The sequence below is a fragment of the Musca vetustissima genome, unplaced genomic scaffold, assembly GCF_032173495.1.
Source record: "Musca vetustissima isolate MV318-11 ecotype Yass unplaced genomic scaffold, APGP_CSIRO_Mvet_v1 utg30764, whole genome shotgun sequence".
NCBI classification, from domain to species: Eukaryota; Metazoa; Arthropoda; class Insecta; order Diptera; family Muscidae; genus Musca; species Musca vetustissima.
In genome coordinates, this window is record NW_026876173.1 from 62,741 (window position 1) to 77,879 (window position 15,139).

General features: G+C 35.9%; 1 protein-coding gene across 1 annotated transcript; it reads left to right on the plus strand.

Annotated features, from left to right (window-relative positions):
• Nucleotides 1-3,336: 3,336 nt before the first annotated feature.
• LOC133338654 (protein abnormal spindle) lies at nt 3,337-14,127 on the plus strand. Its single transcript, XM_061546821.1, has 7 exons — nt 3,337-3,361; nt 3,447-3,623; nt 6,569-6,781; nt 6,914-9,303; nt 9,706-12,662; nt 13,317-13,618; nt 13,822-14,127. The coding sequence occupies exons 1-7, from the start codon at nt 3,347-3,349 to the stop codon at nt 14,101-14,103; spliced, it is 6,336 nt and encodes a 2,111-aa protein (XP_061402805.1). The 5' UTR covers nt 3,337-3,346; the 3' UTR covers nt 14,104-14,127.
• The last annotated feature ends 1,012 nt before the right edge of the window (nt 14,128-15,139 follow it).

Here is a 15,139-nt window from a genome sequence, read left to right on the forward strand (position 1 = left end):
TCGCATGCTATCCATACAAGGCTTCAGTAGGGGGCCTGAGGGTTGATGTTTAATATATAATGATTTGGGAACCGAAGTCTATAGCATCCAAAAAATTCTATCTATGATATTATTTTTCGTTGTAGGTCACATGAAGTATTTTAATGATTTTTAGATCATTTTCCCACACTTTTGGCTGTAATGTGAAATTTTTGCTTCTTATTTGGTAGGAAATCCCATTTTGCTGTAGTCCCACCTGGTGTAACCCATAGGAGTTGCTAACTAAATTTGCCGTATAGTATGAATATGTACGAATATATACTTAAGTATGTAGACTAGGGTTATGAATATTTGCATTTTTTCTCAAAAATTATGTTGCTGATCAGGAATGACTAAAATAATTAGTTATTAATTGTATACCACGAAAAGCCACATAACTTTTGCACAAAATCAGACATTGGTCATTGGAATTGGCGTATTTTGAATCGATTTTATTTTCATTGTATGGGTCACGGAAATCCTTTATGATTTTTACAATTTAAAACGTGCCCTTGTATTTAATTGTATATTTGATTACAATGACACCAAAACATGTTTAAACATTCTTGAATTTAAAAGAAAAATTGCCATGATTTTATGGGTGAGTTTTTTCATAGAAACGCCAAACCATACGAAGTTACAAAAATCGTAGCTCTAATGTACACATATTCGTACGAAAATGTTAACACACAATCACCATCTGATAAGGATGTTATATTTAAAATTGACATAAAAACAACACTTCTTTCGGATTACATCCCCTCTTTTAATATTTTTGTACAGAAATATGTTCATATGTACAAACATACATACATATGTATGTACACGCACGTATATTCAAATAGAAATTCAAAAGAGATGTTAACTCTATTCACATGGTTCGTCGCAACACTTTGAAAGCATAGGCAAATTTCCTACTTCTATTCTGGAGAAGGCTGAGGATGCGAGCAACGTGCGCAGAAAAAGCTAAACAAATATTTGATTTATGATTAACTTTTACGTTTAATTTTTTTCTCCTTTCTTCTTTTATGTCAGTTGACTATGAACATCTGCATTAGGGAGCTATTGATGTACACATAATATCTTTGTATTTCGTTGTATAATATGTAGGATACAACATATTTGTTCATTAATATGCAAAAATATCTCTTTTTCTTGCCTTCTATTATTTTTGGAGTTGAAGTGACAGTCGTCGGCATCAGCTTTTCTTAAAAATTAGATTATTTAAACCTTAAAGAAACTATACGCATTATTTTTAGAACAGACATAGATGTACACGTGAACTTGACAGTTTTTAATCAAATGACAGTTACGTTGAAAATGAATGTATGTATATTGATATATGTATATATTAAATAAGTATGCATGTGAAAGTTTCAAACCAGTAAGGAAAGTAGTAAAGTCGGACTGGGCCGATTTTCAGGAAACTTAACACACATTATACTATACCTAATTCATTACGCTGTGTCAAATTTCGCGCAAATCGAAAGATATATAGGGCCTTTGGTGCACCATTTACATAAAATCGGACAAAACTATATATGGGAGCTACATCTAAATCTGAACCGATTTTCAATAAACTTAACACACTCATTCTAGACCTAATTCAATATGCTATGCCAAATTTCATTCAAATCGAAAGATATATATATGTATTAACATAATATTAAAGAAATATATTTTGTGCCAAATTTTGTGGAAATCGTTTAAGATAAATAGGGGCCTTTTACAGCAAAGACACGCTTGTTAGAAATATATATATATATATATATATATCTAATTATTCTCAATTTACCATTTTTCAGAGAAACTTAACACACATCATTCATGACCAATCACCAACGGTGTGCCAAATTTCGGTGCAAATCGAAGCAATGTTTGACGTGTGTGGTACGGTGTACACGCCGATTTGGCGGTGCGCACACCGATCGAAAGAAATTAAAAAAATTTAATTTTTCGTTGTGCGACGCGCACATGTTTACGTCTGTGGCCTGGAGTGTGGATATTTTCTCATTTTTTGTGTAATTTCGTGGAGTGCGGATCAGTGAACAATGTCAAACATGTGCAAAAAATGTTTTGGAAGATTTTTTTTGATATTTTTTTACACATACACTAAAGTGTGGGAAATAAAAATATTTTTTCCAGAATAAAATATAAGTATTTAGTAAATTTATATTAAATAAAAATATTTGATCTTTCTCCGTCCATCTTCACGCTTCAAAAATAAATATGAAATGAAGTTTTGTGGATCCGTTTGACGTGTGTGGGCTAGAAGCTTCACACCGATTGAACGCACATGTTTGACGTGTGTGGCCCACTTTAGTCTCGATGTTTCCAATTGTTTCATAAATTTGATTTTGACTCATTCAGTTTTCAAAATTTAAATGAAAATACCTTCCTTCGAAATGTACCCATATCATGTGTTCATTGGCAAGACCTGCTGAATAATTAATATTTATAGATATTTTGAAGTTCCCTATCTTTAAAACTTAAAAATATAATTTGTAACATCCATGGTTAGATTTATTATATCAATGAGCAGCTTTAGAAAATATATTTTGTTTAATTTATTTTGAATATGACAATCGACATACACACAATTTTACGGAATTGATTTTTCATTTTATTTGAAATGCCATTATCAATTTCTCAAATGAGACTACTTTGTATAATTATATTATGATGCGCATCGATTATGTTTTATAATAAATCATCAATTAATAGTCGTTTATTTCGTAATTTCTTTGTATCCAATGACATAGGTAGGTAGGCTATGTAAACCTTATGTTATGCCTTCACCTACTTCGTTTCGTTTTAGTGTGTACACAAACCATTCTCTAGCATAGCCAGATCATTGCCACTTTACATACAGTACTAATGTCAGGAATGTGGCAACACCAAATAATGGCGTTCGCAAAAATGACAGCTGCTGACATATAAACAAACTTCAAACTATTTGAAATAGGAAGCGCAAACTAACGGCACGCTCAGCCGCTGCTCTAAGTTAAATTGTGTATTTTTTGTTTTAATTGTTATTTGTAATCAAAGAAAAAAGGAATTCAATTAATTTGTTGTGCACAGTGCTCGGCGGTGAATGGAATTTGTGTAACATTGCCATAGAACCAGACCGAACAACAGTGCAGCAGTTGTGAACAGAAAAGGAAAAAAGTTTTTTGTTTTGTTCGTCGTTCAATTGTGAATTGTAATTAAAAATTCCTGTCCCTTTTTGTTGTTTGTGTTTTGTCATATTTTTCTGTCTGTCCTGTTGTGAGAGTGTGTGAAACGAACACCTGAGCGCTGCCGCCTTAGAAGCAAAAAAAAATCGAATATGAGTGCATTCGAGGTATTTGGAGTGAATTCAATTGGAAGTGGATGTATTAGTTTTGGATTAATTTTTGCTTTTCATCTTCTCCCCCTATCTATCGTAGGTTAAGGTGACACCAACGCGATGTAAAAACAAACGATTGGCTGAATCTCGCGAACCCACTGAAGTGGTAATGGCGCCATTTTCCGGCAAATCCATTGTTCTCTTCGAAGGTGTTCCCGTTACAAAAACGGCAAGAAGAATTCTGCGCATAATAAATCCATCTGAGACTGATATTGAGGTAAGGACGCACACCTTAGAGAAACAAAGAACTCAGGAATTGTGTGTGCAAGGGAGAATGTGAAAAAAACAAACAGCAAAAAAAATGGCAAACGCCAGACAGATGAGCCAGCATTCCATTATTATCCATCGGACTAAATGCAAACACATACATGTACACACAGTATGTGTGGTCATATAAACATTACCCTTCCACATCGGAATTATGCCTTCATTAACTTGAATGCTGCACACAGATGCATGTACACACATAATGCAAAATTTGTATTCAAGTCTCACATCCATGCCCACAACCATTTTGGGTTTACTCAAGCAAATGCAAAAAAGGACAAGAAATTAGTACACTATTGATCCAACAGAAGCAGCAACAGTAATAGAACCGTGTGAAAGCATTTTTAATTTTCACAAAAGTGACACGAATTGACTTGCTGTTCTGTTCATTTGATGGAGGCTCCAATTGATAGTTAGTTGCTAGGTTGCCTAGTTAGTTGATAGAGCCATTCGTGTCAACAATTTAGGGTCACAGTTTTATTTATTATCTATGCTATCAAAGGACAATTTGAAATTTCTTTTCAATGTTTAGGAAAACAACAAACAAATAAATACTCAGAAGGAAAAGGGGGGTTGATATGGACAACATTTGGTTGCCTGCCTTATGGTGAAATTCCTTTACAATGGCACATTCCTTTCATTTTTATTTATTTCGATAAACGCGCCAGGGCATACATGTGTGCGCACATGGTATAATGGGTGTTAGCGCCTTTTTGGTAAATTTGCCTTTTTTCATTATTGTGGTGGCATACATCTTAAAGGACTCGCCGCACACACATGGACATTGGGCAAATGTGCAACATAATGGTGGAATATACGGTGAACATATGCTTCCATAAATTGATTTTATTAACAGGATCATACTAAGGTTATTTTCAAACCGAAACATATTTCTTTTGTGAGTAGATACATTAAATTGCAATTACATTTTTAAAATGTAGGTACAAAGATTTAAAACACACATGAGTATATGGTAGGATTAAACATGTGTGTAATTTAATCTGGGGAAAAATTAAAACCATCGATTGCAATAAAAGTTTTATTTTTGAAGAGTAGATCATAACCTCTAATCTTGCAAAGTTATCTTTATATCCATAGGTAGACAATCATAATATGAAGCGAAATGTTATGAAATGTAATCAAATGTTCCACTAGAGGCAGGTGTAGGTGTACATTTAATATATGTAATTTAAAATCCATTCACCAATATTTATAATCGCCCATCTTCTAAAGAAGAAATGTAGTACAACAACTGAACCGCCTTTTGCATTAACAGATGATATATTTGTATTTATGCTTCCACAGCAAAACTTAAATGGTGAAAGCATGTTGAAATCTATTGAGAGTCTGTGATTTACCAATATGTGATGTAAAAAAATCATTATCGATTCAAGGCCAGTTTGGCTTCATGCCAGATATTTTTTTTTTATTTTTTTTTAATAAAAAATGTAGGGGGCGCCTTTGAACAGCGCTCATAAAATCTCGGTTTAAAATTTTTTCCGACGGGCCACACATTTTTGATATGGTAATATTGTTCTCTAGAGTCGTAAATAATTTTTGCTAGCATTTTCAGTTGTCGACAAAATGTAGATACATTTTTTGAACATTTTTTCGCTGTTTTCGCAGTGCCATTGTAAACTTTTAATTTGTTGTAAGGGCGTAGAAAGGTCTCAATGATAGTTTTCTTTCGTTAAACCAATTTTTGCATTCCAACAATCATTTCAAACATATCTAATCACCAGTAGTCGGCACATTAAGGATGTTTGCATTTTTAACGTCGTGTTACCATCCCGAGTGCATTTTTTCAGTATATTGTATTTAGATTCATCTGTTTCGAAATTTTTTTTTACTCCCCGATGCAATAAAAATTTGTTGAATTAATTTGTATTAAAGTAGATTAAATTAATAATTGGGTAAAAAAGTGTCTCTTAGCCATTTGTCGGTACTTGTTTCCAATTGTCTTCATGTCATGTTCCAATAGTCGGGGTTAAACAAAAAATATTTTTATTGGATTTTTTTTCTGCTATTTCCAAAAATAAATTTTTATTGGATGGTTCCATCGGTGTTGTATTGAAAAAGTTTTATAAAATAATTTTATTTATTAAAATGTTATAATTATAAAACATAATGCCGACTTTGGGAACCTGTTATCCAATTCTCGGCATGGCTAAATAGATATTTCAGAGGTTAAAATAATTTAAGATTACAACCATTTCTTCTATTATGGAAAACCACTCAAAACAGATTTTTTTTTTTTATAAATTATTCGGTATTTAGAGCGCTTATTTTATTTTTTTTTCAATTTTTAGCTTAAATGATCGAAAAGGTGCTTATATTATTCACTTATATGTCGACTATAGGAAAACCTTAAACCATCGATAAAAATATCATAATTACAAATATTTTTAATGATTTTAAATTCATTTAAGTGTTCTATATTAAGAAGAAGTTCCATGTAAAAAGTAGATAATTTTAATATAGTTACAAGTCTTTTAAAATCGACATATACACTCATTTTTTTGAACATAATGATTTCGTCCATTAAAACTGTAATAAAATATTTAAATATTTGTAATAATAAATTTAATGTGTCATATGATATTCAGTGTAAAGGTAACATCTGTATCTAAGGAACTGAACTAAGGGAACTGAACTAAGGGAACTGATGACTTCCAATGGCTAAGATCCAAAACTATAGTCTTCCCTGTCTTAACCCTTCGCGGACAACGTCATACTTTCCCCACTAATAAATGTTTTTTAGGATTATCTTTTATTTACATTGCCATAGACATAAGTTCTCGCCGAATAAGTCAATATTTGCCGCAATAATATTGATGTCTTACAGATTTTTATATTTATTCCCTAAGTGACAATAATAAAATGTTATAATTACAGGTTAGCGTTAACAAACCAATCAATCCTGAACACAATGTAACCCTTGAATGGACAGAAAACTCTGTGCCGGCACAGAGCGAAATTATAATGGAAATGGTATGGTCGCCACAAACTGATGTGTCATGCAAGGAAACTTTACAATTAATCGATGATAGGAATTTTCGTAAAGACGTCATGGTTATTCTAAAATCGGTACCAAATAAACCAGCCAAGGTAAGTAGAAAAGAACACTTTAATATTCAAATTCATTATTCTTCCATACACATGTTTCCAATCGACGCTGAATTAATTTTTTCTCTTCTTTCTATCTCAATTCCCTACATCCGGATTTACCCTTTAACATAGAATGTGCGTAAATTCCCTACAATATCATCGAGCAATGCTACACATGTGAAAACACTGCGCCTCAAATCGCCCACAAGTGCTTCTGGCAAAGTTAACAGATTAACACAGCAACAACAGCATCAGCAGTTGCAAAAGAAGCGATTGTCAACGGCAATTGAGAATAACAGTAGCAAATCCCAAGGTGTGGGGAAAAGCGAAACAAAGCCGCCACCACCAACCCATTCACAACAATTATCTTCATCGTCGTCGTATAAAAACATTACCACGAATCATAAAGGTAACGGAATTAGCAATAAGCTAGCATCAATGCCGCCAACGCGAGATAATGCGACGACATTGAAAGCCAACAATATTCAGTCTCATACATCACCTTTAATGGAACGCAATATTTATTCAAATGAAAATGCTGATCACATGAAGGTGGCAGCAAATCTTTCGCCACATTTCCTCCATGACAACAAGGATGCATTGAAGGAGAATGTTAGCCCCATGGCTATGTCTAATGTTTTGGATATGATTGATGAACTGAAATTTACACCGGCTACTGTAACGCTGTCCAAACCTCCACAATCGCGATTGGAGAGCTTAGCCTCATTGCCCACTCCAATGGCAGCCGTGCCAATTATTCATACCCCGGATCATACAGACCATGCCCGAGAATTGAAGCCGAGATGTTTAAATATAGAATTGGATGAAGATGAACAGGGTGTAGCGTCCAACGAAGATTTACACAATGACACCAAAGGTGTTTCCATTGTCATTACCAATAAAACATTTGATGTCAAACATTGTGAGAGTTTGGACAGTTCCGCAGATAATTTGAATAGTTCAGTTGATGTCAATTGTAGGCATAGTACGGGAACTGGTTTGCCTCTAAACAAAACAACCGTCATTAGTACAACACCCGTGGCAAGACCCTTAGATATGATAAAAGAAGAAGAAAATACAAGTCCTCCCAATGCTACGAATGTCACAACACCGTCGGGTCAACCCGTGGAGACACCCAAAGCATCCACAGAAGAAGATCTGAAACGTGATATTAAACTAGTGGGTACACCATTGCGCAAATATTCGGAATCCATGAAGGATTTATATCAAAAATCACCACAATCTGCAGTGTTGACGCAGGGGTCTTTGCCAAATCTCAATGAGATGGAGACGATTAAGTCATTCGAACAAAATCGTTATTTTCAACAGGCCACTTCCCAGGTCAAACTTAGCAATCCTAAAGTAAATGGAAGTGCTTCTAATGCTGACAATAAACCTGTGGAATCTGCCCATGATACGTCCATTGATGTGTTAAATGCCAGTCAGACTAGTTTAATATCTCACCCCGATGTAATGTTCAATCATAATGAAATTCTTGCTCAATCCAGTCGCTTCAATTTAAATGAAGTCGGTTTAAGATGCCGTAAAAGTAGTCCTGTTGTTAATAAAACGAAAAACACAAATTCTCGGACTAAAACTAACACCCCACCTTCGGCAACAAAAACCGCAAAACCAAAACTGCAAACTGTAACAGAATCCAATGGCCATAAAAGAAGATCCACCGAATTATCGTTTTCTGATTCCCAAAGTGTCGAGTCGGTCATCAGTACATGTAGTGCAAAGACAAGTTCCACAAAATCGAGTTATTCTACAGTATCACCACCTAAACGACAGAAGCTTGATAATCGTTCTCCTTCCAATGCTGCAATGGCAAAGGTGAAGTCATGGTCTCAGACACAACCTAAAAAATTCAAATTGGCCAAAACATTGTCGTTGGTTAAGAAACCTGTCACGCCTCGTAAAATGAAGGAGGAACCACGCACACGATTATATGATTCAGAATTATTTTTACAGCCATACATTAATCCAGATCCATTTGCGGCAACCACAACATGTGATCCGTTTTTGGCGTCGACCATGTACTTAGACGAAGCTGCCGTGGATAGACATCAAACTGATTTCAAAAAATGGCTTAATGCTTTGGTCACAATGCCAGCAGAATTGGATACGGATTCGAATGCCAAAATCGATGTGGGTAAATTGTTTAATGAAGTTCGCCATAAGGATTTAATATTGGCACCCACGAAAGAGGAACAATCGATGACATATCTAACAAACTTCCGATTGGAGTCGTTACGTAAAGCAGCCGTTCAGCTATTCCTTAGCGAGGAGATGCGCGGCCCATGCTCCAAAGTTGCCGTCTATGTCCAGAAGAATGCTTTGCGCATACGTAGCGATCGTAATTTGCATTTAGATGTTGTAACACAACGGGAAATTTTGGAATTGCTTTTGTGTTTCAATCCACTGTGGTTACGTTTGGGTTTGGAAGTTGTATATGGTGAAAAAATTCACCTTCAATCGAATCGGGATATTGTTGGATTGAGTACATTCATATTGAATAGGTAAGTGAAGAAATATTAATGCTAATGCAAATGTTGTAAACATTTATAGAGTAAATCAGATATGGTCAGAAATGTGTTGGGTTTTAAGTACCGAAATGTTTCATAATTTCAACAATACCAAAAAAAAACTGGCTGTCAATGGTCTATTCATTCAGATCCATAAAGGAATAAATGTGATCAAAATATAATGAGTCTTACTTTATATAATATGACAATATAGTTACCATAGGCTTTAAGTAGCTAAAAGCTGAGTTGCAAAAATTACGAATTTCAACAAGAACATTATGTGCTTCATCTGTATCCCTCAGAACTCAATAGAACTTTATTATTTTGCAAATCTTGATATTTGATCCTTATTCATGAACAAATAGTATCATAAAAATATACTCTTTTTTATTTTAGATTTTTCCGCGACAAATTCCTGGAACAAAAATACTCTAAAGCCTATACCCTTTCCGAAGAATATGCTGAACATATTAAAAAGTTCACACTACAGAAATTCTTTTTCTTAATGCTATTTTTGGATAAGGCAAAGGAGAAACGTATTATTACCCATAATCCGTGCCTTTTCATTAAGAAATCTCCACACAAAGAAACACGAGAAATTCTACTACGTTTTTCATGTGAACTATTGGCCAATGTGGGTGACATTACCAGAGATCTAAAACGTTTGGGTTATGTTCTGACGCATAAACAAAACTATTTGGATGAATTTGATTATGCTTTCCATAATTTGGCCGTCGATTTACGTGATGGCATACGACTGACAAGAGTAATGGAAATCATATTATTGCGAGATGATCTGACGAAGCAGCTGAGAGTACCAGCCATATCCCGTCTACAGAGAATCTTCAATGTTAATTTGGGTTTGAAGGCATTGAGTGAAGCCGATTTCCAATTAAAGGGTGAAATAAGTGCAAACGATATTGTTGATGGCCATAGGGAGAAGACTCTATCTTTACTTTGGCAAATCATTTACAAATTCCGATCGCCCAAATTCCATGCTGCCGCTAGGGTAATACAACAATGGTGGCGTAACTCTTGGTTGAAAGTTGTCATTACAAGGCGTATTCGACGCAAGGAGGAGTTGCGCAGAGAGGCAGCTGCCACCACAATACAGAAAGTATATCGTGCTTTTGTGACTCGACGAATGGTCGAGGCCTATAGACAGGAGCGTACAAGGGCTGTCGTGGTATTACAGAAACACTGTCGTCGTTATTTAGCGCGTAAACGATTCATTACGACTGTCCAGTGTATAGTTATTATACAAACTTGGTATAAAGCCATACGGCTGGGTAAAATGGAACGTGAGAATTATCAGAAGTTACGTCAAAGTGCAATATGCCTACAACGTCATTGGCGTTTGAAACGAGAAGCTAAAGCTTTAAGAGAACAGGCAGCTTTAGAAAAATGTAAATATCATCAAGAAAGAAAAGCGGCAGCCTGTCGTATACAAGCAGTATGGCGTGGTCATATGGCACGTCAATGCTATACCAGAACAATTTCTGCAGTTTTGCTAATACAGAGGATGTATCGGAGCCGTAATCTTATGAAACAGCAGTTTTTCGAATATCAACAACTGAGAACAATGGTCATTTTTGTACAAAGAAAATTCCGTGCCAACAGAGAAATGCAAACGAAGAGAGAACAATATCAAAAGTTAAGGACTAGCGTCATCCGAATACAGCGTTATTATCGGGCCACAGTTCTAATGCGTCAACAACGCAAACAATATCTGAATATTCGGCAAAAAATTATTATCATTCAAAGGAAATGGCGAGCTACTCTACTCAGTCGCCAAGTTCGGATGCATTTCATTGCAATGCAATACTATGCTACAGTGGTTCAGCAGAAATTTCGTGCTACAAAACAAATGCGCATCGATCGAGAGAATTATCTACATTTACGGACTTGTGTTGTAAATATTCAAAGACGGTTTCGTGCTAAACTGTTAATGCGCAGGGCATATCGCGAATATCGAGCCAAAGTAATTGCCATACAAACCATACAAAGTCGTTTTCATGCTTACAAGAAAATGCGCTATCTACGAGCCAAGTATCAAGGTACACGCGCAGCTGTCTTATGCATTCAAGAACATTTCCGAAATTACCTGCAAATGAAAGAAGACCGTCAGAAGTATTTGAAATTCCGACAGGCAGCTATAAGTATACAACGTGCCTATCGTACATATCGTATAATGAAAATGCAACAAGGTAACTATCAACAAATGAAACAGGCCGCTATTTGCATCCAACGAAGATATCGGGCCACCTTAGCCATGCGTGCCCAACGCAAGGAATACTTACGCCAGCGTTCTCTAATCATTGCCATACAATTGCGCTACAAAGCCACTCTCTTAGCACGCCAAATCCGTCAACAATATCTGTACCAGAGATCTCTTATAATACAGGTACAAAGACGTTTTCGGGCCAAAAAACAAATGGAAATCGAATCGAAGCGTTACGCGTATGTTCGATCCCAAGTCATTTGTATACAAACTCATTTCCGTTTATATCTACAAATGAAACAACAGCAAAATGCCTATAAAACCCAACGTTTGGCAGCTATAAAAATACAACGATGGTATCGGTCAATTCTAGAAATGAGGCAAAAACAGGGCTGCTATAAACGTTTGCGAACGTCAAGTCTTACCATCCAAAGAAAATGGAGAGCAACTCGGCAGGCACGCGAACAGCGAAAACTCTTCCTTAAAACTGTACAAAAAATTATCCTGTTACAAAGGGTTGTTAGGGCGACTATACAAATGCGCAGAGTTCAGGCCGAATATCAACGACAGCGACAAGCTGCCATTGTTATACAGCGGCGTTTTAGGGCACACCGTGAAATGCTACAAATACGTTCACAATATCAGTTAATACGTTCTCTTATCATTTGCATACAACGCAAATTTAGAGCTAATCGTGAAATGCTTCGTGTCCGCTACGATTTCATTCTGTTGCGAAAGACAACCATACACCTGCAACAGAAATATCGTGGTCGCGTGTTGATGCGTGAACAACGTGAACATTTTCTCCAGCTCAAAAACAATATTGTCGACTTTCAGGCTCATGCACGTGGTCTATTGGCACGTCGCCGTTATCAAGCTCTCATGACACCAGAAATGAAAGAGTTATTGCGCCAAAAGAAAGCTGCCAAAATCATTCAACGTTTCTGGCGCGGTTATCGAATTCGTAAACGTTATCACAATGCCCGCATCAAGACCATACGTAAAAATATTGCCGCCCTCAAGGAATCGACGAATACTGTGAATACTATACGTTTTAAGGTTCAGGATGCTGTACGTATATTAAGAGGCAGATTTAGTGCATCGGAGGCATTAAATGTTTTAGTTCGCTTGGGTAAGTTTGTATTTTGATTGTTGTAATATCGTTTTTGGTCAATTGTTAGAGTCTTAATACCGGCTGCGTTTGTAAACAAAATGCAGATTGCATTTATTTTCCAATTGGGAAGACATGGATTGGATTAACTTAATCATTTGCCCTTGGATGAACCCTTTTGAAAATAATGGTAATCGGTTAACATTTTCATATGTCCCCCATATCGCCCGATTTTATATAGATGGGGCACCATCAAATGGACACGAAATTGCATCCAGGATTATGAATTGATTTCAGTCCATTTTAGTCGGTCCAATTGTCACCAATTTTCTACAGCTTTCAACATTAAGTCTGGAATAACGCGCGTTAAATTTGCTTACAATCCGCTCCGATTTAGATATACCGATAATTTGTAAATGGTGCATACCCGATGCCCACCCGTTTAATCGGTCCCAATATCTAATTAACTTCACAAAACCCCAACAAATTTTATATTCCCAATTCTAATTGGGTTGCAACCCGTTTTCTTTACAAATTGGATTATAAACAGGATCGAAACATAGATACAATTTCATTATCTTTTTCTCTCTCCTATTTTATCCCTCCAACCCGTAGTTTTTTGGTTTTTGCAAATACTCGCACCTCTAACAGTAATAAATTTTAATTTTATTGCAGATCGTATTTCTCGTACTGTTCCACATCTCTTAATGTGCCGTTCGGATTTCATTTCCACATTCTGCTATGGCATTATGGCACAGGCCATACGGTCCGAAGTCGATAAGCAACTGATTATGTATTGCAGCCGCATCATTTTGAATTTGGCTCGTTATAACAGTACGACCGCGAATACATTCCAAGAAGGTGGCCTGGTCACCATTGCACAAATGCTGCTGCGTTGGTGCGATAAAGATTGTGAGATTTTCAATACGCTGTGCACACTTATATGGATATTTGCCCATTGTCCGGTCAAGCGTAAGGTAAGTAATCATTGGGGTGTACTTTAAGTAACCAACACCAAAACAACGCTGCTACCACCCACACTCGCAATAATGGTGGATCGTTGTTCAAAGTTGGCCTATATATCAAACAACTAATTGTATGGGCTTTGCTTCTACCGTTCTATGTGTAATAATTCTTTGTAACATTGGTTGAGTTTGGCTTTTTTTGTTTTGTTTTGCAGATTATACGTGATTTCATGACCACCACAGATGCCATTTACATGGTAAGGGAAACGAAAAAGCTGGTTGCGCGCAAGGAGAAAATGAAACAAAATGTACGCAAGCCAGTTGCGGTAGCAATTACACAACGTGGCATGGGATCACAGCAACAAAACTTTTCAAGTCGTGCCTTACCTAGTTTGGAGCCAGATTATGGTGTTATACGCAATAAGCCATATACCTTCATTTCGTCGGTGTATGCCTTCGATACAATATTGTATAAATTGGGAATTGATATATTCTAAGTGATTTTTAAATACCCATCTCTTCGGGCATACCATGCCAGCAGCAGTAGCACCGTTTTGTGTTGCTGCCTAAGCAACAGTGGAATACAGCTTGTGAGCCTGCTGAACAGGACACATTCATTCATCGTCATTATGTGGCGCTGTGTGCATTCAATCCTTGTTTGGATTTTATTTTACAGTCTATTATTATTATTATTTTCTGTTTCGCCCTGCTTCGTTCATGTTATGTGTATAAACTTAACTCGTTTTTTTATTGTTTCGTTTCTGTTTTTCATTTTGTATTCTCTGTTTACTTGTAAGTCGTTTTAATGACATTAAATTCAAATTTGATTTTATCCTATAAGACGTTGTTCCGTTGAGAGTCTTTAGCGAGCATCATCATCATCTCGCCAATCATTTTTTAGTTTACGTAATATTTTGTATGTGTACGACTTGATGATAATTTGTGTCTTTATTTTAGTGTATTATACTTTGAAAACAAAATTGTGTATTATTTGTATCTGAAATTTGTAACATTCAATGTAAATCTATGCATGTAAATGAACAAAAAATATATATAATAAATAAAAAAGCAAAAAAGAAATATATTTTGTGCCAGCGTTGTTATATTGTTTGGCTCAACATTTGTATAGATTGGGTTAAAAAGTATTGCTCTGTTCCCGTTTTTATACCCTCCACCATAGTATGGAGCGTATATTAATTTTGTTTTTCCGTTTGTAACTCATCGAAATAATAATTTCTGACCCTATAAAGTATATATATTCTTGATCAGATCTTCTAAGACGATCTAAGCAGGGACGTACGCAGGGGGGGAGCCCGGGGGGCCCGGCCCCCCCGAAATGAATTTTTTTCACAGTAAATTTATGTTTGCAACAGCGAATTTTTTCATTTTGTATTGCCGGGGTTTTGGGGTTCTTGAGCGCGTTTTTGCTAGTGGGTACCCAATTTCTCCACAAAAAATTATACATATAGGTCCATTTTTTCTGATAGCCCCCATATAACGGTACCCTCTAATTTTCAGTATTTTGGGGGTTTT